The sequence below is a fragment of the Oculina patagonica genome, chromosome 6, assembly GCF_052425735.1.
Source record: "Oculina patagonica isolate OP01 chromosome 6, crgOcupat, whole genome shotgun sequence".
Taxonomy (NCBI): Eukaryota; Metazoa; Cnidaria; class Anthozoa; order Scleractinia; family Oculinidae; genus Oculina; species Oculina patagonica.
In genome coordinates, this window is record NC_135763.1 from 2,039,059 (window position 1) to 2,063,217 (window position 24,159).

At 38.6% G+C, this 24,159-nt stretch overlaps 2 protein-coding genes across 2 annotated transcripts; one reads left to right on the plus strand and one right to left on the minus strand.

The window, feature by feature from the left end:
- Positions 1-551: 551 nt before the first annotated feature.
- LOC144656450 (ADP-ribosylation factor-like protein 6) lies at positions 552-8,349 on the minus strand. Its single transcript, XM_078516672.1, has 8 exons — positions 8,161-8,349; positions 7,969-8,033; positions 6,560-6,628; positions 6,325-6,419; positions 5,742-5,818; positions 3,352-3,404; positions 2,820-2,875; positions 552-2,670 (listed from the first exon to the last, which is right to left on the minus strand). The coding sequence occupies exons 1-8, from the start codon at positions 8,281-8,283 to the stop codon at positions 2,651-2,653; spliced, it is 558 nt and encodes a 185-aa protein (XP_078372798.1). The 5' UTR covers positions 8,284-8,349; the 3' UTR covers positions 552-2,650.
- A 69-nt stretch (positions 8,350-8,418) lies between these two features.
- LOC144657304 (AFG1-like ATPase) lies at positions 8,419-16,948 on the plus strand. The gene is made up of 14 exons (XM_078517640.1): positions 8,419-8,519; positions 9,545-9,735; positions 9,951-10,014; positions 10,807-10,908; positions 11,131-11,264; positions 11,644-11,743; positions 12,058-12,116; positions 12,921-12,972; positions 13,094-13,124; positions 13,252-13,322; positions 13,878-13,996; positions 14,638-14,778; positions 15,491-15,607; positions 16,061-16,948. The coding sequence occupies exons 1-14, from the start codon at positions 8,429-8,431 to the stop codon at positions 16,205-16,207; spliced, it is 1,419 nt and encodes a 472-aa protein (XP_078373766.1). The 5' UTR covers positions 8,419-8,428; the 3' UTR covers positions 16,208-16,948.
- Positions 16,949-24,159: the final 7,211 nt, after the last annotated feature.

Genomic DNA, 24,159 nt, shown 5'->3' on the forward strand with positions numbered 1-24,159 from the left:
CTTGTCCCTAGGCGTCCTCCTTCTTGGTCGTGCAAGGTTTGCTTAACGTTGTGGGACTGACGTGCGCGGTTCGTTTGGCGCCGTCGTGGGCCTGATTCGGACGGGAAAAACCCCGCAACCTAACCATCAATCCCCGCGCTCCCTGTTTTCCCGCCTTAACCATCCGGCCGATCGGCGCCTGAGGATGCAGGATTTGTGCACGGAAAATTGTTTGAGTGACAATATCTCAGACACACTAGTTATTTCTTTTAAGGGGGGAGGAGTGAGGATGAAGAAAAGATGAGCACGCGAACCTTCTAGTGTTTCTATGTCGTTCAGCTTCGTTTTTCGCCAACCACGTGACCAAAAGAAACGAGGGATACCAAGTCTTCTCTTTTCAGTCCACTGAAGCCCACGAAAACCCTTAAACCCGTAAACGATGAAAATTGCGGATCGCATATTAAAAAGTCGACTTTAACGCTTGGAAAAAGTGGTCAGAACTCAAATTAGTTTGGTGGGTGCATTTCAGCATTTCAGGTCGGTAACAAGCCAGGACGAATTTTGAATCAAAATTTATACAGTGTGATGTCTTTATTTCCTGTAAAAGGCCTTTCCTTCATATAGTCCTAAGTCTTTCTAGGCAGTGTTCTACGAGTACGAAACAATAAAAGTTGATTACTACTTCAAATACTGCAGAAAACGGTAAACGAAATCTTCACAAGCATCTGCCTGTTCCAAGATAATGCGCAAGTTAGTTGCAACATACAACCGCCAATCAGAAAAAAAAAAACCGACTAAAAGCCTGCCACACACTGGAGCTCAGATGAGAAGCGCTTTCACCGCAGGCCACGAGGAAAATACTTGAAGAACATCGTTTACCATCTTACTTTGGGCCCCGCCATTTTCAATCACGTGAAGATGACACGCGGTTTTTTCATTGGTCAGCCCGCAAACGCTGAAGATTTTTCGTAGAATATCAAACACGATCTAACGGTCTCCAGACGAAAAAGAACTCACAAAAATTATCCGCACTTCAGAGCAACTTGCTGAGCTCGCCGGGGTGCACCCCTCCCAGCGTGGAGGAAGCTGAACTGCCGGCCACGATTTCACAGATTTCACATGCTGTTGTGTGAGGAAGGCTTTTAGATTTCAGTACAACAACGCAAACATTCTCCGTCATACTACTTTTTACGATTTGAAAGGCGGAAGTTGTTTTGGAATCAGACATTTTGCGTTGTAAAGCTACATTGTAATACTTTTATACAGTTACCTAAGGTTACTAATGTTAGCGGCTACTAATTTTAGAGATTTTAGCGAGTTGGGCAAGAATCGCTAAAATTAGTGCTCGCTAAAATTTGTTTCGGTCAAATATAATACTCGTTAAATTTAATTACACGCCCTTCCACCGGAAAAGCAAACTAAACTAAGCATAGTCGACTTGAAAATGCTCTTAAAAATAGATGCCGGTAACTTTGTTCTTTCTGGCAATGCAATGTTCGTTCAATTTCAAGTGAGTTTGTTCTTTTACTGAACATTTATTTTCATCTTAGCTATGTGTTCATCAAATACTGGTTAACACGATATCACTAACTTGTTTTAATTTTCCGGAAAATCGCTTAGTTAAATAGTCGCTAAATCTTGCTCTGAAAAATCGCTAAAATTAGTAGCCGCTAAAAAATAGTAACCTTAAGGTAAATTTGTTCATCTCTTCTCGCGCTTTCGTAGACATTCCCATTTTAGTAGGATTGAATGAACTATTTAAAACAATTTTTCGAAGCGTTTCCGATTGTTTTAACCAATCAGAAACATCTACGGGTACTCGACAGCTGTTAATCAGCTTTATGGCACAGGCTTTCGTTGCTTAGCAATCCCCACTAAACCGGAAACCGCGGGCTCAATCAAGAGAATAATTAGGGTACCAGTCCCCTGAATGAAGGTGCAACTGCTCATGATGCTATCTAATATCTACTTAAAGTTTACATTGTAGTGTAGCATGCTACAACTGCACCAGTTTAAAAAGTGAAAACCGCTGAAAACATGAGAGTAAATAAGTCATGATCTAAAACCAGCTGCCACCTGTGGCAGTTATTCATGACCTTTAGGTAAATTATACATAATACATGACTGTACAATGTTCATGGTGGTACCATGTTTGGCTAATCCTCAAAGAAGTGCTAGATTCTTACTGACTACAGGAATTTTAGAAATAACTAGAAAGAGGGTCCATTATAGGGGGCCGTTCAGTCCACAGACTGCCATATTTTTTACTTTTCCTAGACCGCAAATTTCTTTTATGTTCTCCTTAAGACCGAGACCGCCATAAATTTCTCGACAGTGAACCGCCAGATAATAAAGAATGTGACCGCAGATCGACGCTCAAAATAGGCTTAAACCGCCAGACCGCCAAGAGTATAATAGACCCTCTAGAAAGATCAACACAGCTCTGCAAGCTCTTTTGGTTCATCATACAATCTTTCCTACACAGCAAGGAATGAAACTTCATATTAATTTGTAGATTGCAGAGTGAAGTAAAGATTGTCTATGTAGACTGCTAATTGGTACATAAAGGACACTTAAATAGCCTTCAGTCTAAAACTGTGATCATCAAAACAAAGTACAATAGCGTTCAACTTTGTTTGAAAATAAGCAAATTGTAGTGATCAGCAATACTTCATGAAGAGCGTAACTGATCTGCAAAACAAAAGCAACAACAAAATCATAACTAACCCTGTTTTGTAGTTGCACCCCCTTGGGAGGAGAAGACATGACTTCCATGCAAAAGAAACTGAGACGTATAATCTGTGTAATTTTTGTACAATAGTTGACAGGTTATCAATTACCTGTAAGCCAGTCAACTCCATCGTTAAGTCCTTCTCCAGTTAGTGCATTGCTAGCACTGAAAAAAAAAACACACCACAAGTTAACAAAGTGACCAGGGCAAGTTCTGCTGGGATTCATTGCTTTATTTCCTAAAATGGAAGGTTTTTATCTGTATACTGATCGCACAAACTCTTGGATTGTGAGCACTTTTGAACTTGTATCCACAATTCTGATACTTCAGGGGAGCTATTCCACAAAAATGCTGTAACTTCAGGCATTTATTTCTAATTTCTAACTTGTTATGTTGCAGGAAAGAACCCATCTAATTGCATGTAATTGACATGTGGATGGCATAGATTTCCGATAACAGGTAACCAATTAAAAAAATTGTAATTGGGAAGCTGTAATTTGACACCCATGTAATCGTGACCAATAAAATTCGCAAAATTTGTTATAGATTCAATTACTGATTAATATCTGTGCATAGTCTGACATAATCCTTTTTGTTCATTTCATTTCACTTATCATTTTGCCTGCATACTTACAACTTACCATATATGCCATGGCTTATTTCTTATGGCATCTAAACCCATTTTTTGGGAACACTAGAAATTAAAGAAATAAACATTATCAGTAAATTAAAGCTGTTATTAATATTAAGAAAATGAACATTGATTAAAATTGTAGTATTTAGAACAAAATATTTCCTTTTTTAAAATTTTTGTAATTAACTAAAAGTAAGCTGCCTGCCTCAATTAGAACCTGCAATTTGCAGGTGGCAGAAATCACCGAATTCGTTTTCGAGTTATGATATCTGAAAGATGGCGCTTACTTGGATAAATTTGATTTTGTCACTCGATATGATATTTGCAGCTTCTGGCAAAAAAATACTTTAAATGAATTGATGCAGGCCGCCTTCTTTTGTCCCAACTTATTTGAGTGAGTCTATTGAACAAATATATTTCACTTTTAAAGTCCCTTAGAGTAAACTTTGCCTTTAACAATTGGATTTGTGAACGTTGAAAACAGAAAAATGCTGCAAAATTTGACTGATTCAAATGCGCGCAGGAAGAGAAAATGAAAAAATAATAAACTTCTAACATTTAAATTTTGCTCATTTTTTGTCAATCAGTAGAGATTTATACCAAAAGGTTATTTATCCCAAAAAATATGGGGATCACCGACCATTTAAGTTTAAGTTAACGCAACGGCTACCCACCCTATACGTGTTTGGAAAGTTTTCTCAGCGCGCACTCATGCATGACGTGGCGTGACGTTATCAGTGGTTAAGACATGAATTACGCACGCAGTGAGGATGCGCATAAACAACGTGAACGTCCTTAAACTAATAAATGAATCAGGGATATTGTCTTTGGGGGATAATGTCATTTAAACAGTCAAATAGATGCAGCTGCAGCTTTCTGTATGTGTTATCTGTCCATCGTTTCTCCTAAAAAGTCAAGTTGCATTGCTACTTTTGAAAGGTAATAATAATAATACTTAATTGACCACTCCCTGAGTGGGCCTTTTCAGCACCAATGCGAACAAACACTGATTGAAACAAATACTTAGTTTGGGTAATTACTTATAAAGGGACACTACTTTCAGGAATTCTTAACAACTTACAGTGTAATTTTATCCGTTCGCTACTTTCAGGACATTATGGCATTTACTAATATTAGCATTATAGAAGGGGTGGGAATGGAGAGACTCGGAGACGGAGACCCGCAAATCGAGACCGAGACAAGAAGAAATGAGCCGAGACTGTGAGCCTGAGCAGAAAACCGAGCCCGAGACTCTGACAGAAATGCCGAGAAGGAGAGAGAGGGACTCACAGAAGCGCCAGCTGAGATGGAACGTGACGACCTCCGACCCCACTTCATCGGTACACGCTCTGTCTACTGCGAGGTGCGACACCGAGGTAGTCCGAGGAAGGCGAGAATATAAGGGTGTAGGAGAGAGAAATGGAGAAGAGGGAGAAGGAGCCGGGGAGGGGGAGCGGGTGACGTCGCCTCGTAGTGCCACGAGACAAGAGGGGGAGGTGTGGACGACGATGGTCTCCCGTGGTCCGATGTACAGCTGGCAACAACGATGGCTGGCAGCACAGAGGCGATGCGCGATGGCGGAAAGCCGAACAGACAGAGAACAGGACCCGTACGATCCATCTGATGAACCATGGTCAGTTAGCGTTGAGATCGTGTTAGCAGGGTGTGCGTGGGAACTTGTGAACTGAGCTGTGTGAGTGAGGTGCGGGAACGTTGAGAGAGATGAACGTAAAGGACCACTAGGTGGAAATGGAGAGGAAGGTAGAGAGAGACAGCGACCGAGAAATAGTCATCGCATCTAGTTCTGTCCTGCTATGAGAGTACGCACGTGACAAACTCAGTGTAGTAGGGGAGAGAGGTGGAGGAACCAGGAAAGAGAGAGAGAATCGAAGGGAGACAAGATGGGGAGCGAAGGAAGAGAACATGAGTTCGTGTCCGACATGTGCGGACGAATGGCTGGTACGAACAGACACGAGAACAAGAAGCGAGGGATGAGAGGGAGCGGAGAGGCCCTGACCAGAAGGATCGGGCCCGGGGACGAGAATGAGGGACCGTAGTCGTGCTTGTACCGATTCGTGTCCGAGAGGAACGAGACCGAGACGGGCCAGAGACTCGAGACAAAAAAATCCCCAAAAAGAGACTCCGAGACTCATCACAAAATCATCCGAGATCGAGATGACGGAATTTCCGAGACCCTGGATTTTCTGGGTACCATTCGCCACCCCTAATAGAACATCGTAGTTCAGAAGGAAATACTACGGCAATGAATAAGTTTGCAAGGAGAGTGCAGATAAAAACATAAAATAAGAGACAGTGGCTTTTTTTTACAATAAATAACTCTTGAGAGCCTTTATGATTAGTAACTGAGTAACAGTTGTTTCTTGTCATCTTTCTTACCTGGACAGGGGATAAGGAATCTTTACAATCCATTTTATTGGCAAAAAATAAAACAGGTACCCTTCTTGCGGCAATTTCTGGAGAGAAATTAAGTTAACTACTTTTAAGTGTAAGACGAAACACCTACAGTAACTGTGTCTTATGTGGATGAAGTCAAGCAAGTTCTAGTTCTCTTTTATATTCTTCTGACTGCATGCAATGTCGTAAACACAGTTCAAAGTCTGGATTTTGAGAACCAAAAAATGTTATGGATGAAACAACAAAATGTAGATCTTTTATTAGAAAGTAAGTGCATATTTTTGCTAAATATTTCTACTTATCATTTGTATATGAATCAACACTCCCTATGGCTCACAAAGTGCTGCAAGACTTGTATTTAAGTACACATTGTAGGTCACACTAAAAGTTTAATAAGTAATGCTAAATTATAACATTTTATTCTGTCATTGCTACAACATAATTTGAATCCATCACATGAACACCACTAGATTCACAACAAAAATGATATGGATCAATAATTTATATTTTTGAACAATCTATAGATCTTGCATATTTGGATTTATTTAACTAAGTATCCCTTTACCTGAGTGTTGTAATAAAAGGTCTAACTCTTCTTTAGCTACTGCCATTCTTAGACGATCGCTACTGTCCAGCACAAATATTACAGCTTGCGCAGTTCTAAGAAAGGACCACAATAGACATTAAATTCTATAAAATTGTTCATTTCACTGACTAATTTAGTGAGTTAATTGTCATCTATATATTAAATATGAAACATTTATAAACAACCAGTATATTTTATTTCAGTCTCAACTTACTTGTAATAATGTTCCCACAAATTTCTATATCTTCCTTGACCAGACATATCAAATACAGTAAAGTTAAGACTGAAGAAGTGAAAAAAAGAATTATCTGCATAAATATTCATTTGGTAGACAACATGTATAAAGTACAGTAGAACCCCGGTAACTCGAATTCTGAAGGGAAACGAAAAACCGTTTGAGTTAGCAGGGTTTCGAGTTATCGGGGTAGATTGAATATTTAATTTGCCAAGTAATAATTGATAGTTTACTGATTTTACAGCACTTCAGTATACAGTACAGTGCAAATTGAACTTATCTTGCCAAAAACTATAACATGATCATAAAATTCTTAGGATAAGAGTGGAAAAAGGCTGTCAAATACGTGATCTGTTTTGTTGCTGTAATAAATTGGCAACCGTGGTGAGTTGCAAGAACCGGGATTCGAGTTATCGGGGTAAATTTGACCTAATTTTGATCAAGGGAAACAAAATTTAGTTCATTAATTAGCGGGGTTTTTGAGTTATCCGAGTTCGAGTTATCCGAGTAAAAATGACTGAAAAGTGAGTTCAAATCCATGGGAAGTGGAATTGTGTTCGAGTTAGCGGGGTTGTTCGAGTTATTCGTGTTCGAGTTGCCGCGGTTATACTGTTTTTACTGTTACTGTTTTGATAATGGCAATCAATTTCAGTTAAACCTTTAACGTTTGTTATTAACGCTCAAGTCACTAAAATTCTGCTAGGGTGCATTCTGTGTACACAACAAGGGAAACGAAATTTAGTTCGAGTTAGCGGGGTTTTCGAGTTATCCAAGTTCGAGTTATCCAAGTAAAAATGACTGAAAAGTGTACATGCCGCGCTGAAGATACACCAAGTTTTTTTTAGGTCTACGCTAAGGTCCTTCATTATTCATACCTAAAATAAGTCATGCTGTATGCCAGTTAAAAGGTGCCGACTGCAATCGTACGCCAGTGCGCCATGCAATTTTGAAGTCCACACCAAAGATCTTCGGTGTAACCTACGTAGAATGCAGCCTGGCACTTCTGAGCTAGATCAGGCTTTGAAAGAGCAGATCATGGGACAAAGATTCTTTCATAGCTACCTTATTGTTTCTTATTTTCGCGGGACTTAATTTTGGTACTCTCCCATTTTTATAACCCAATGTTATCATCTTTGCCCCTCCCCCCTCCCACTCCCGGCACCCTAAAAACACCCAAACCCCCTGGGGCATATAGTATAGTAGATTACACATTTCATTGTATGTAAACTCAGTTTTGTTTTCAAATTTACATTTCCCAGCAAGTAAAGTTCAAACAAAGATCTGAGTGATCGATAAGTATGAAAGGTGGTTTTTCCATTCAATTGCATTTCAGAAAGTACATAGAAACCTAAGCTATAAGAAGTTGATCCAAGCTCATTAAAGCTTACCCGCTTTGTGATAAAAACTTTTCCACCGTGAATCCGACAGTTGGAACAATGTCTTGCGCCTGAGACTAAGTAAAGAGAGGTACGTTAGCCGTGTAAGGATTGCACTTGTATTTCAAAAGCGCTTTAAGAATTGAACCAAAATCGATCGTCTTCATTTAGTGTACTGCAAGAGCGGCCATAATCTGCTCTAACCTTGTCAGGTTTTAGCTTGTTGATAATCGTAGTCTTCCCACTGTTATCGAGCCCTATGCAAAGGACATTGATTTCCTTCTTTTTTAAGCCCAGCCAGTTCACAAGTCTGTCGAATACACCCATGATTTGATGTAAGGGCGCCTATAATTGCAGCTCAAAAACACTCCAAAATTGTTTTTGGAAACGAAACGAGTCCTTAGTAACCACGCACACGGCAACCTTGACCGCAAAGGACCGGAAACTACATGTACATGACGTCATACAAGAAATGGCGGCTGCGAAATGCAGTTTTACACGAAATTTTGTCCGTCTTTCGATCAAGATTTGTCGGAATTCTTCGACCTTAACAGGAACAGCTAGTAAGTGTATTTGTTTTTCTATATCTACGTGTAAGATTGATCATAAAGCTGAGATTTCCTTAAGCATAGTATTGCGCATAGAAGGGTCTATCATAAGAGGGCCACTAGTGCTTAGTTCCACTTTGCCGGCCGGCAAAATATTGGGTTAAATTCAAAAGATTTTAGCTCGCGATTTCTTCATCAATCTGATTGTTATTTAAAAACTGCGTGTAGGCTGTTTTCTTAAAACCTTAAAAAAGTAAAAGATTCACTGCAATTAAAAATATGCAACTAATCAAGCTTTAGCTTACCGTAATTATTATTTTATAAATCAAATATTAAAATTGGACACTTTCCAATCTATAAACTACCCGCAACAGGCCGTTATTCTGCTACCCACAAACTAAGTGCCCTGCTATAGGTATTTTTATGTGTAAGTTAATAAGAAATTAGATGTTGATAATGATAGAATAATACTAGTCAAGATTACAATTAGGAATTATAAATAGCTAATTATTGGCTTTTGGCAATAAAATTGTAATGGTTAGCGTGCTGGACTCCCGTTCAAGTAGTCTGGCCACAGTCACAATAATGTGTTCTTGGGCAAGACACTTTACTCTCATAGTGCCTCTCTTCACCCAGGTGAAGTAAATGGGTACCAGTGAATTAAATGATGGTGTAGAGAGGAAAAAAGGAGGGAAGAGAGGGAGCGGGAGCACCCAGACGGGAGGCGCCACCACGAGCAGCGAGAGCGAATATATGGGTACCAGGGAATTTAATGGTAGAGGGTAACCCTGCAATGGACTAGCATCCCATCCTAGTCACTTAATGCTATGGAAACCAAGATAAGCTCTAGCTGTATTAGGCCACTTGGCTTGGCACAGACTTTACCTTACTTGCATGTAACTTTTGACCCTTATTTACCTGCAACCATATGTAGGAATTATTGCATGATAATTGCCCAGTAAAGGTGTGTCAAGTCTATCAGTTGAGCATTTATTTCTCTGATGGATTGTCATGCTTAGGATTTATAAACTTGTTTTCAGATGACTTTCTTGGTATACCAAGTTCACATTCCAATAACCAAGAGGCAGGCCCTCTTAAAAAGTATGATGAAACAGTTAGAAGTGGAAAGCTGAAACTTGACAGATATCAGCGGCAGATTGTTGAGCATCTGCAAAGATTGCATAATGATGCAGTAAATTATCAGCCCAGCAGTGCTGGGTTTTTTAGTAAGGTAGGTAAGAATTTTTTTTGTCAGTTCTGTATGTTTTGAATTTTGCCAGGCTGTTCTCGATTTGACATAGTAAAAAATACTTCTTTTATTGATAGTGGGCTTTAAAATTAAATTTTACATAAACTTTATAGTATCAGGTGCTACACTATAATGTGATGTAGTATAAGTTAATTACTACTTAATTGATTTCCTATTTTTTTTTTTTACTTTGGTAGGTTTTTAGACTTAATAGTAGTAAACAAAAAGCCCCTTCTGGTCTTTATCTTCATGGTAGTGTAGGTATGTATGTTCTTCTTTCTTTCCTTTCTTTATTTTTACGTTTATTCATCTCTCTCTGCATCCATCTATTCATTTGTATACCTGCCAACTTTCTCTGGGTCAAAGGCGTGAGATTTTTATCCTGAGATTGCCAGGATTTCCGAAGACGATACGACAATGTCCGAAGTTTTTCGAAGACGTCCAAAGTATTCCGAAGACGTTCTGAACATCTCCGGATCCCAGTACATGGACGTGTTTTGCTAAACACGACCTTGTTCCCAATGCTTTTTTCGCGTCAAAAGTCTGTCATTTCGGGGAAGGTATCGCCATTTACTCATTTTACATGGTGTTTTATTTTCTCACACTGTTTTGAGATTACATTTTTTGGAAAATGTGTCGTGTTTGGTTGTAATAACTCACATTTTTCGACTAGGCGTGAGAAATTGGCTCGTAAGCGTGAGTTGGCGTGAGAGCGAAGTTTTCAACTCGTAGGCGTGAGACTCACGGCCAAGGCGTGAGAGTTGGCAGGTATACATTTTCTCAGTCTTTCATTCCTTCTCATTTATTCATAGTAAACTCATTGTATCTTGCTGAAGGTGACAACCACATTGTAGCAGTAATAAACATAACTCTGTGTCCCCTTACAACACCGTGTTGTCTATAAGGGTGGCCTGTATTAATCCATTCATGAGTTTCAGAATACCAGTATATCCCTTTTAAAAACTTTGAGAAGTTTCCACATTTGGAAGATGTCATATCCCATTGAAAATAGATGTTCAACTGTATTTGAGACATTTTATTCATTTGTTTAAGGTTGCGGCAAGACAATGTTAATGGATTTATTTTATGATGAAGTTCCTGTGGAAAAGAAACAAAGGGTTCACTTCCATTCATTCATGTTGGATGTTCACTCAAGTATGTACTCTGACTACAATTTTGCATATACATGTTTCTGTCCTTTATAGTGAAATGAAGTAATAGTGGTATAAAGTGATACATGTGGTATGATAAAAGTGATTTATAAATCCTACAACACAGTTGTCAGCAAATAACAGCATTCCCAACATTTTGAAAGGCTGTGTTCTAAAAATTAAAAAAAGTACATTTTGTTCCCATGCATTTGTTTTGTGCCTGCAGGTATCCACAAGTTAAAAGCCAGTCTTCCACCACGAGACCCTAAGTCGATAAGAGCCCAGCCATTTGATCCTATTCCTCCAGTTGCTGAACAGATCAGCTCTCAGTGGTGGCTTTTATGTTTTGATGAATTCCAGGTGGGGAATTATGGATATTTAATTAACAACAGGCCTAGATCAAAGAAACCCAATAATAAAAGTTATTTTAAGAAGCATGCAATGCATGTAAAGGGCTACAAATACATCACTGCATGCTTTGTGGTCCTATGGTTCTAGATAATTATTCTTGTTTAATTTATTTTGTACAACTTAATATAATAAATTGGCAGATTTAAAAAGAATGAGCACATGAGGCAAAGTAATGAAGAAAAAAAAATAATAAAGAAAAAACTGTAAGTTTTAAAAGTTAGCCACTACATGACATCTTTGTAGTTGGCACAAAATGTAAAATAATTAACAAACATATAGCTGAAAGAAAACAGTGTTTTGTACAAACATGGAGGTATCTTTTTTGCAGGTAACGGACATTGCCGATGCGATGATTCTAAAGAGATTATTCACAGCACTGTTTGAACAAGGAGTGGTAGTGATTGCTACATCAAACAGACATCCAGATGGTATGTGTGCCAACAATCAACCTGATCAACATCTTACTTCTCGTCAAAAATATTGAGCCATTGTCAAGCAGAGAAATTATGAGAATATAGAAAATCATCAACTGGGAAATATTTTATTGATGTAACACTAAAATCACAGAAAAAAACATTTAAAGAAATGTGTTACAATCAGTTAGGAGAGTTGATATTTTGAGCCTGGAAATGAATTCAGCTTTGATTTTGTATTGTTGTATGGCTTTTCATTGCATTATTTTTGCGTTAATGTTACTTATGAAGTAAGTTAATTAAATTTGTTGAATTTATTTCTTGATTAGATTTGTACAAAAATGGTCTTCAAAGAAGTAATTTCTTGCCCTTTATACCTATTCTTAAGGTAAGCAGCTGGTGCATAACGTTTAGTGTTCTACTCTGCTAAAGGCAGGTTTCTACATGATCACAGAGAATTTGAGGAAATTTTTAAAAAAAATTATTGAACCTACCATGTCCAACTTATATTTGCAAGAACAAGATATATTGATTGTGATGGACATTAAGTGCTAATACTGGTGTATGGCAAGGTAAAAACACGTGGGAACCATGCACAGAAGTCAGATTGTGCTCCACTTCAAGTTACCCAATCGAAATGAAAAAAATGCTTACTTTGACTCATTTCTTTACTTAGATGGTATCTGCACCTACATCAACCATTTTACTTATGCATACAATGCAAATTTACGATGGTCTGTTGATCACGTTGGGCTTTATAAACACTATAAAATGCTTTCTGTGACAACATTGCTAATACAGTTGAACCCCTATTAAGTGGCCACCCTCTGGGAAATGTAGACTGTCCACAGCCTCTCGATTTTTCAATGCCAAAAAGCAAACGCAGCGATCTCTTCCTTTTTTTGCGGGCCCCCTTTCTCTCCCCTTCCCCCCCCCCCCTCACAAAAAAAAAAAAAAAAAAAAAAAAAAAATTGGTTTGGGGGGGGGGGGGGGGGTGGGTGGTAGTTAAAAAAAAAAAACCATTGGGACGGGGGGGGGTGGTTAATATTTTTTTTTTTTTTTTTTTTTTTTTTTTTTTTCCCCGGGGGGGGGGGCTTAATGATATGTTCAAAAAGTTCTGTATGAAAATTATAAAAGCAAAAGATATCATCAAAACTGATTAAATGACTGAGTTTTTTTTTTTTTTTTTCAGAAACACTGCAAAGTTCTTAGCCTTGACTCAGGAATAGACTACCGCAGAACAGGTGTGGTCATACATCTATAACTTTTACCAAATAGGTTTTTGGTTTACCAAGTGAAATCGAAAAAAAACGTTAAGAAGGTTGACTTAATACTAAACAGTTCCTTTCTCTCTCGAATTTTCAGATATGGCTTTTATTGGCAAAGTATTCTTCAGGTAGGTTTAATTTTTTTACATCCAAGAAAATTGCTCTAAACAGATTTGCGATCTTACTTTGTTGTGACAATTTTTCTTTCCATAAGTTAAATACATCATAAGTGGCATTTTTTTTTTTGTTCTTCAGCTCTCTTGATGCAGAAACAAACAATGAACTGGACTGGATATTCGCTACTTTAGCTCAGCAACAAATGGGTGGTACGTTATTACCATAAGTGTTGAAAGTTTTACAGCAAGGCGCCCAAAAGTGTGACCACTTTTAATTTATTCACATTCTTTCGTGCAGATTTAATCCAATCAAATGCCGTGGATAGCTTACAGCTGACTTCTGATTGGATTAAATCTGCACAAAAGAATGTGAATGAATTAAAAGTGGTCACACTTTTGGGCGCCTTGCTGTAAAAGGATCTTTGCTAAAATCAAATACTTATTTTATCAAAGTGCACGTAATGACATTCTTAAGGCGGTATAGGGCGGTGTATATAAAACACTGGAGATATCGGTTTGGCGCATTTCCAAGCACCTCGAAGTTCGTTTAAAAAACTCCGTTGCGCGTCATTTTTTCAACTCTCTTCTTGGTGTGGAAAATGTGATGAAACACTCTTTCTCCTGTTTGATATATTGCATGAAAATAAGCAGGACCTTTCAACAGGTATAGCAAGGGTTGATTGACTGGAAATGCAGTCTTTGCAGTAAGTAGAAGTCAAGTACTGTAACCTAACCAATACGTCTTTTGTATTATTTCACAAACAGAAGACACTGAGTGCAACCCAGGTCCTAAGACCATACAGGTGCTTGGTACAAGAAAATTAACCGCACCACACACATGTGGCAGAGTTGCTGATTTCACATTTGAAGAGCTTTGTGCACGGGTAACGCTTAACATTTCTTTAAATGTATTACTAACAGTCGCTATAAACGTTTTTGATTAATTTTTGACGTTTTTAGTGACATCTTTGCGTTAGTTTTCCACTGTGATTGGACTGTCCCGAAGTGGCTTGCAACTGTAGCTAATGCGGCAGTATTTTCAAATGCAAAGAGCACTTTTTGAATGAATAGTTTGCTGAAAATAGTGGCTTACTAAGGGAGAAAAACGCCAAAGAGGACCGATATAACCACAAATGAACGAGGATGGGCCTGATTGGAGAAGATTAAAATGGATTACAAATGACGATCTTGAAGAATTTGAGGCTACATATTTTAAGATACGCCATCTGAGCTGTCGCTCGTTCAAGGCGGGAAATGCGACATACGTGTGACTTTCTTATGTCTTTTTGATGGTTTTCTAAACTTCTCAGGCAACCAGGAAGCAAGGGACCACGTGTGCAATTTTCCCGCCTGTCAGACTAGCTCTGATTATGTTTCGACAACCCGGCAATAGGAAACAGGCGTATCTCTGTTTGGCCAATCACACGTGACAGACCACCTGACCGATTTTAACCAATAGCGCAACCGAAAAATTCTTGGGTGATTTTAGCCAGTGATAAGTGTTCTCTGCTTTTTGTTCTTTCAGCCCCTAGGAGCGGCAGATTATTTAGCCCTGTGTGAAAACTTCGATATTATCGTTTTACGGGACATTCCTAGAATGACATTGCATCAAAAAACAGAGGCCAGGAGATTCATCACTCTTATTGACGCTCTCTATGATAATAGGGTAAGACAAATTGCTTAATGCATTCAGTTCTTAGCATTAGATTAAATATATGTTACATCCTACGTTACCAATGTTTTGACTTTTCATACTATCGCGTGAGCTCAGCGCCCGACACTGGACAGAGACATAGTGATCCGATCAGTACTGTAGTTACGTTGTACGCTTAGTGTCTTCCATATAAAAAGACCTTTTCCTATGATTGAGTTGCTCCGTTGGTATTTAACAATTCCATGAGCGCGCGTTGGATATGAGATAGTAGATAGGTACGCGCCTCGTTGGCTATAACGATCTCATATCCAACAAGTACGAGTGGAATAACTGTTTTATTAAAACACCCAAAGAATTGCATTATTGAGCTCCCCAGCTGTTCTCACTGACTCGTATACCATCCATATTCGTGGTCCATGGTATATGAGCTGGACCTCACTATACCATGGCCTGTAAACCAACGAAAACTCAGGAATTGCAATATACCGTGGGGAGTTTTTAATAAATTTCTTTATTTAACACACACTACATGTATATCTTTTAATAATTGCTGTCTATTCTGAATCTGCAATTCTTAGTCTATTCTGAATCTTGTTCACGCCTGCTTGACCTCTATAGATGTTTACAGCAAGTAATGACTTATGTAGTGTCCGCTTTTGTTGCTGAATAATTATTAGGTTTGCTTTGACTTTTAACAGTGCATGTCTCGTTTTTATTTTCTTAGATTCGTCTTATATGTTCAGCAGCAACCTCACTTGGGGATCTTTTTAACGCAACTCCGCTGACCACGAACGACGATGAATTCAAACGAAAACTAATGGACGACCTCGACTTATCAGCTGTAAGCAACGCCGCATGTTTTTGTTTGTTTTTCACTGTTTGTAAAATAATTTCTGGAAATTCTGCATGGTGTCTATATCTACAGGGTTCGCACGTGCCTTAAAAGACCTTGAAAGTCCTTGAATCTCAAAATAAAAATTCAAGGCCTTGAAAGTCCTTGAAATTGGAATTTCGGTCTTTGAAAGACCTTGATTTTTTTTTATTGAACGTCAAAAGGCTTCAAGGCAATGGGAAGACTGCCAAAATAAGCGATTTTTCAGTTTAGTTCTTCAGCAAGCACATCAACGGCACAAAAGACTGGAAATCGTTGAATTGGGGTAAATTTCGTGGAAAAAGTCCTTGAAAAGTCCTTGAATTTTTGGCCTAAAAAAGTGTACGAACCCTGTATCTAGGAAGACGATCAGTTTAGCAGTGAGAATTGATATGCCTTGTCCTCAATGTTTGTATTTTACAGTCCGATGCTCAATCAAGCGCCATTTTCACGGCCGAGGAAGAAATCTTTGCGTTTGAACGCACCATATCTCGCCTGACTGAGATGCAGACCGAGCAGTACTGGAACTGGCAGGGCTTCCGTAAATCGTGGGACGTGTTTGGTAGTTGACAACACGCGGACTTACTTTATAGTGTTATGTCAGCAGTCTGGGGAAAGTTGTGACGGGGAGTAAGACGGGTAGATTGTCAATCAAATATAGGGACACCTTGTTTAAGGGAACTATTTAAAGTGGAAACTGCCCTTCGCGAACTTTCCCTCGTTGTCCGTTTGGACATTAATTGTGAAATCGCTTTAATTCAAAGTTCGCGGTCATAAACATGAAATGAACTATTAAAAAAAATTTAAAATTTCGACATAAGTTATTAAAAATAAATATACTATTTTCTTGGCTAAATAAGACATTTTCAAACAGAGAGATGATAATCATCTGAGGAATATGATCATTTATGAACCACCATATTTCCATTAGCCAGAAGTAATTTTTCAAACTAAATGAGATAAATGATCATGTTCAGCGCATGTCTACAGTTTGTGATGCTGGTTCATATTTTCTAACAGTGTTCTTTCCGTAACGGGTTTACGAAATGTTAAGTTACTTAGGAAAACGTCATTTTTAAATGAAACATTTTTTGGTCTAATTATATATTTAAACAGTAAGTTATTGGCTTATCTGTAATTTAAATCTCGTGCCAATCGACGCTGTGTATGATTTGTGAAAGACAAATATATTTGTCGTGGCTACACCGATGACGGCCATCAGCATCGAGGGGGGAGGGATCAGATATATCTGGCGTTATGGGTAAACCGTGTGACTGACGTAGTTAAAGATACTTATAAACTTACGCACGTTTTAATGCCCGGCAGATCGAGGAATTATGTTTCCAGAAACATGCTGGAAACATGTTTCCATAATTGTTTCCTCGTTTTGCCATGCTTCCATACCGCGCGGAAACAGGAAATGTTTCTGCCCTGCAGAGCAGAAGCAGATTTTGGTGAATTTTGCTTCCTGGAAACAAAATTGACGCTGGAAACAATGCTTCCCGTGTGGCAAAACTGGGAAACATGGGGGCGCGCTACGGAGTGTTTCGGGAAACATGTTTCCTCGTTTTGCCAGGCCTTTAGGGTACATTTTGCGCACTACATCTTCAATTTTAATGCGAAGAGTACAGTGCTTCTAATTACATTGCTCTTGTTGTACACAGGCAATTTTAGTGTGAGAAAATAGTTTTATTTTTACGCTCTGTTGCAAGGATTTTTGCAAAATTTAAGAATTTTAAGAAATTGCCGGTAGTGCACGGCAGGTCAGTTTGTACTACTCAAACTGTTACAGATATTTTGATGCTGTTATGCTTAATTCTTGTTATACAATATTTATACGTACAAGAACACAATAATTTAATGTATTTAGATTATTAATACAGAGTTTTATTAAAATTTTCGGGTTTTCCTTTGAGATTCCGGGTATCTTTGGTATTGCTTTGGTATAGATACTGACTCGTCCCCAGCCGTCTCTCAGTCTCCTATTAATATTTTACGTGAGAAGCGCGGTTGGAGAGCCCAAGGGGTGATGGGAAGGAAGAAATCTGCCAGTCGTCTCCTTCGCTTCTTCTCTTCCTTCCCATGCGTCCCTCCGTGCTCAGTTTGACCCAGCCTCCCTGGACTCAGGACGGTTTAAAAAGACGACTGGGGAGGAGTCAGGTATAGATATGCTCGATATGTGTTGGCCGGAGATAGAAACAACCCAGATGGGTCATGTCGTTTCGTTTCGATCGTTTGCAACTACTGAGACGATCGTAGGCAATGGAAGCAATCGGGGGTTTTCATATGATCGTCCCGATCGCCTGGTATGAGCGAAGACCTACGTTTAACAATCATTTTAGCTCTAGATCCAACACATTGGCAGCCTTCAATGAAAGAGCAAAACTCGTGGCCTCCTTTCTTCTCAGTTATTGCTGTTTTACGGCGAAGAAGGGAAAGAGAAGCTAGAAGGATAGAACACGGGTGATTCAAACGATCGTGATCGCCCAATCACCGCAGACGTTAGCGATCGTCTAATATTTTGGTTCTAGAGGGAGGGGATCAAAAGAGGCGTTGGACTTACTGTTTTCTGGTTTATTAAATAACAACTGAAATATTACAACGCTTCCTTTTTCTAGAAATACTCGCAAGGAATATTTCAAATTATTCGATGTTGTCGCTCCAACCTGATGGTCGATGTAATGAAACATTTGAAGAAATTGAAAATTAAAGAAAGATTAGAAGATCTTTCGAGTTCACGGTCTCATTTACATACATTTAATATCCGTAGTTCACAGAGATGATATATTTCCAATTCTAACAGATGTACAGTAATCACGCAATAATTCCAGTTGACGGATCTGTAATAATATTCAAATAAGACACGAAAGGTTTTGCATAATAGAGCAGTTCTTGAGTGTCGAAACCAAAACCAAAGTAATACCGGCCAACACAAGGACACAGACAATCAGTGAACCAATCAAAAATCGAAGCAAAACAGAGCGGAGAGGGGGAAAACGTGCGCAAGCGAGTCACGATTGGTGGTAGTCGAGGGAGAAAGTGGGCGCGATTAAGCCAATCACTAAGGAGTAATGCAAAACCAAAGCAAACGCAATTTACTTTCGACACTCAAGTGAAAACCGCTCTACTTTCTAGTATTCAATTTCGCGTCTTCCCATATTAAGCCTGGTTTTCACTAGCGACGCAAGGACAAGCGCAAGCATAATCGAAAGCACGCGAAAAGGAACTGAACTGACCCTCGTGCTTGCCGTAAGCACATGCAAAAGGGTCAAAATGCAATGCGCTTTTGCTTGCGTCGAAGCCGTTTTCATGGTGAAATAAGAGCTGTTATCATTGCGCTTGTGCTTGCCGTAAGCACATGCAAAAGGGTCAAAATGCAATGCGCTTTTGCTTGCGTCGAAGCCGTTTTCATGGTGAAGTAAGAGCTGTTATCATTACGCTTGTGCTTGCCGTAAGCACATGCAAAAGGGTCAAAATGCAATGCGCTTTTGCTTGCGTCGAAGCCGTTTTCATGGTGAAATAAGAGCTGTTATCATTGCGCTTTTGCTTGGTCGAAGCCGTTTTCATGGTGAAATAAGAGCTGTATCATTGCGCTTGGCTGCGTCGAAGCCGTAGGTGAAAAAGAGCTGTTATCATTGCGCTTGTTGCGTCGAAGCCGTTTTCATGGTGAAATAAGAGCTGTTATCATTGCGTTTGTGCTTGCGTCGCGAGTGAAAACCAGGCTATAGCCATTTCAATTACCCCCGTTCGATCTTTTATTTTTTCTTTATTTTCACTGATTTCTTCAACTGTTTCATTACATCGAAGATCAGATCATTTTCCTATTCTTTTATAACCAACTGAGTCTAAACGGGTCAATTTTGCTTAAAATCCGAATCTGATTCGAAGTAAAACTGTTTTCCGTATGATTGTCTTGAGATCAGTTTTGTTTGACGCCCCCGAAAGAGCTTCTCATGTTATTTGTGTTTCAAGAAATATCTAGCTTTCCAGAATTAGTATTTCTCTAAAAATAGATAAGCTTCTTTGATTAAATCGAGTCCATGAGCGCTGAAAATAGATCGTAAAATGAACAAAACAAGCGATAAGGAATTCTCTTATTTTGCATGTTTTCGATTGTCTATGCGATATCTACCAAAAGACATTAAGCTACATTAGGAATTGCTTATAAAATTTACATTCACTTCAATTTAAGAGGTAATTTAGCGACGCGAAATTTTGTGACGCTTTATTTCAGCTTTTGCAAACAAAACAGCCATATCCTTTCCTTTCTAGTTTTGTGAGCCCAGCGTGAAATCTTAGTTGATAACTGACGCGAATGCAAAACTGAGTCACCGATGACGCGACGCTCCGGATTTAGTCATTAGCGCTTTATCATTCTATTCCCTCTCGCAGAGCCGACGTATCAAGACTATCAATAAACGGCCAAGGATGAATTTAATTATGTACGAGAATGAACAGGAAAAAGGATTCGGAACAACAACAATATGCGGACGGCTCTTACATTTGCATACGTCGTAAAACGACTATGTTTAGACTATAGTTAGAATTATCGAGACGTCTCGGATAAAAAATTAAAACCTGAATCACGAATATTCTGATTGAAAAATCACCGGTGCAGACCGTCGGATTTTACTCGTTTAAAAATTGCATGAAAATCAGTCAGAATTTATCTGATAAAAAAAAAATTCACGATTTATTACAGCAACGAGGGCAGGTGGTTAATAAAACTTCGGCGCACGATTATTTTGAAATTGACGAAGCATGTTTTGCTTGCGCAAAAACTTGGGCAGATATTTCTGACACTTAACAGTCAAAACGCGAATTTACAGTCAATAAGTTCGGTTGAAGCCGTGACAGGTATATAATATAATTTGGATGTCATCGCCCTTGTTGTTTTCAAACGCCTACAGCGGTATTTTATGCCACGCTACATGCTGTGACAAATGTCGTATTGACCGGTGCGTTGGTTATCGATCGTTGCAGATATTTGCCTCAGATTTATCCAATCCATTAAAAACCTTTTACATGAGATGCATATTGTTCTGATTTCTATCTTTGAAGAGAAATGCATGCCCTATCCGCGTCGTTTTGAGCATTTAGAATCGGAATGTGTTTCGGTGAAATAATAATAATCAAAAAGATCAGTAGTGTTGTAATAAACGAATACGCGCATACGCGACAGGATCCTTTGACACCATTTAAGGCAATGATATTTCTTCTGAGCACAAAAATTTAATGAAAGATAAGTACATTAGCTTTTGACGAATTTTCACCTAATGTTGTGTTTTGTTTCCTCTAGATATGATTACATGCATTTGAATGTTGGGTAAATTATGTCAACTGACGATCGACAAAGATTATATTTGCTTTCAACTGAGAAATTGACGTGATTGGCTTGAGTGTCAAGTTTGACAGACTTCAACATGCTACAAATTCAATATTTTGACAGGACTACAGGCGAATGTTAACAAACGCACGCTTTCTGCGTGCATATGATCTAACTCTTTATTTTTGCTATTTCAAGCTGTATTTACAATTTTCGTTGCTATGTTCAGTCCATTCGGAAGTTTTCAGATTAAGCCAAAGCTAAAATCGGAGTCAAAATAAAGAACAATGTTATTAAAATTTTAGGGTATTCGCATCAGTGAAGGATATGACGATATTAATTAAACGACGCGCCATAGGACCGCTCTCGACACCGATCGGCAATCGTGCGTCGTTGTCGACGTCACTCGGAAGACCTACGTCACAACTTCGGGTGAGATCGTCAAATGATCGTGAGTTTTCGCAAGTGAACAGACGCTTTTTGTTACGAATTATAATTTGTAATGTCCATGTTTATGCTTATAAATAGAAACTCTCCTCAATTCCATTCATCAGCAGTTGCAGGGTTGTTAGGAAACGTCTCAACCACGGAGTCGTCTGTAGATATATTTCGCCAGCACAGCCATTCGGTTCAGTGAAGTTTAACAGTATCGGAGGCGAATATTCCCCGCGGTAGCACTGATTTTATGTTTAAATCTAACATGCGGAATAATGCTGTGCTCAAAGAGTGAAGGACAAATACCGAATGCTTTGAGAGAGAGCCAGGTGAATGGAGGATTGAACACTACAACTCACCCGGGAAAAGTTAGGAGAAAAAATATGTCGTTTTTGACGCCAGAAATTTTAGTCACCTATGAACGCGAGGGTGAACAGGCCAAAACGTACGAGGAGAGATATAAGGAAGCGGCTTTAGGAGTATTTGGAACTAAAAGATCTCTAACACATCTTTCTGTGCCAGCCACGCTACTGCAAACTGACAAGCAAGCAGTTATAAGGCAATACAACTCAGACCCGTGCATTGCGAGCCTTGGTATTCTACAATGAAGATGAACTGTGGAAAATGCGGTTAGCTATATGCTGACACTTATTTGAACAGTGGAAAAGATTTAGGCAGCTCTTAAACGTTGATACATGCCTTGTCTTTCCGCAAGTCTTGACACTAGAAATCATATTGTATTTACAGTGGCAAATTTGAAAAAGAAGCGAAATGTTTTCCTGCAAACTAACTTAGATACGTCAGTTTAAAGACCGGCCATATGGTGTTCTTTGCTCAGCGTGTTTATGGCCTGATACAGCCCACGCCGACGTTCCATTCAGTGTCCATTAGTATAAGCCGCAATTTTCCTGATTACTTCACGTAAGTGATGTACTTAAGATTATTTATCGGCCACAACAATCGTTTTCAAGCTCGGCTAACATATTTTACTGCTATGTCTTTACACGATTTATTCCTAGCATAAACCTTGCAGAATAAAATAGTCAGTATGTGATGAATTCTCTAAACAACTTTTTTTGTGTTGTTATAATTATCATATTCGAATTATATATACGATTTTTTTTGGAACATACTATGCGGTCAGCTTGTTTTGCAGCATAAAAGTTTATCATATATTTATAGACATTGCTTTTTATCACTTGCACGTTAGTTTTTCATAGAGCCATTAAAAACGTCTTGGCCGATCAGAAAAAAAAATGTCGCTCCGGGCTTTGTGGCAATACGAACGTTCGCGAAGTTTAAAAACAGAAAACCTGCCGAAACGTGTTATTAACATAATAAAATTTTGAAAACTCGAAAACCACTAACGTTAAAGAATCAAATAACATTTAAACCCCCAAAACAGTTTCAAAGTTTGTTGAATACCATGTTATAGATCTGCCTGACTGAAAAATTCATAAAAGCGACCACATGCATAGATTTTTAGGGAATTAAAGTGTCTTATCTTTATAAGTTTACTTTAGTGAGTTAAGCTATCTAGATTTATACGTTTAACTCGCGTTATCGTACCGCGCCTTTCTCGATACATATAATGCTTATATTTTGAGATCAGTAGTTCAATATCAAATACTTTTCAACGAACATACACATTTAATATGCAGGATATTTGGTCCAGCCTTCAAGTAAATCTAGAACAATTAATCATCCATTCCGTCTGATTTCGCACATGAAATGAGGTCGGAAAATCAACCGTTTTATGAACAACAACAACAAAGGGGGAAAATTGTGACTCAACTGCCTTCCGAAACACTAAAACTCAAACAGTATTTGGGTCTTATGGAGAACTTTTAAGATTTAAATTCCTCTTTCGTTAACAACACTTATCGTTATATACGAAAACTTTTGCACGACTACTGTTGGAAACAACTGGATTTGTTCACTCATTACAAGGTTTCCTTGCAATCAGGTGTAAAGGCCATTCCTACTCCGACAAGGTTAATCTTCTTGCACAAAAAACAAACGAACATACAAAAAAACACAAAGAAAAACTTTTAATTGCATTGTTTGATGTTCTCTTGAATGTTCCCGAGACTGTTGGTTGCTACCATATTCAGTCAGGATCCGCAAGATTTATCAATGAACTGCAGCCATCTGTTCCTGTTTTCATACCGTGGATTAGGTTATTAAACCGACTGAGTAAAGTCGGCCTTCAATCACCCGATTTGTTAATCATGATTCCGTATGATTACAGACGGAAATCTGAATTGGACGACCAGAAGTCCTGTTACCATTAAACATAACTATAACAAAATTTAAGAAAAAAAGAATTTACAAACAACAATTCAACACTGAACAGCAAAAAATAAAATAAAAAGGTGAACAGTCGAGTTTGGCCTTGGTATTCATAAAATCATGCATTGGACGTATCAGCTGTCTCATATCGAGCTTGTTGACAACCAATCATTTCCAAGAATTTTGATAACTTTTGAATAATTAAAAACTACCAACTGCGAACAGAAATTGACAAGAAAGGATATCCTCTCTTGAGCTTAATCACTGGACAATCTCATGTCGTACGCGCTTTGTATTGCAGATTAATTTCAAATATTTGAGGTCCAATGCCTAATTCCCTCTGTGAGACGTGCCTGTATGGAATCATAGTAGTTGTATTCAGTTGAAAACATGCCCCAGACCAGTCGTCTCTCAGTGTCGTATTAACAAGATGGCAGAGAAAGCAATGGCGAATTTTTATCCTAACAAG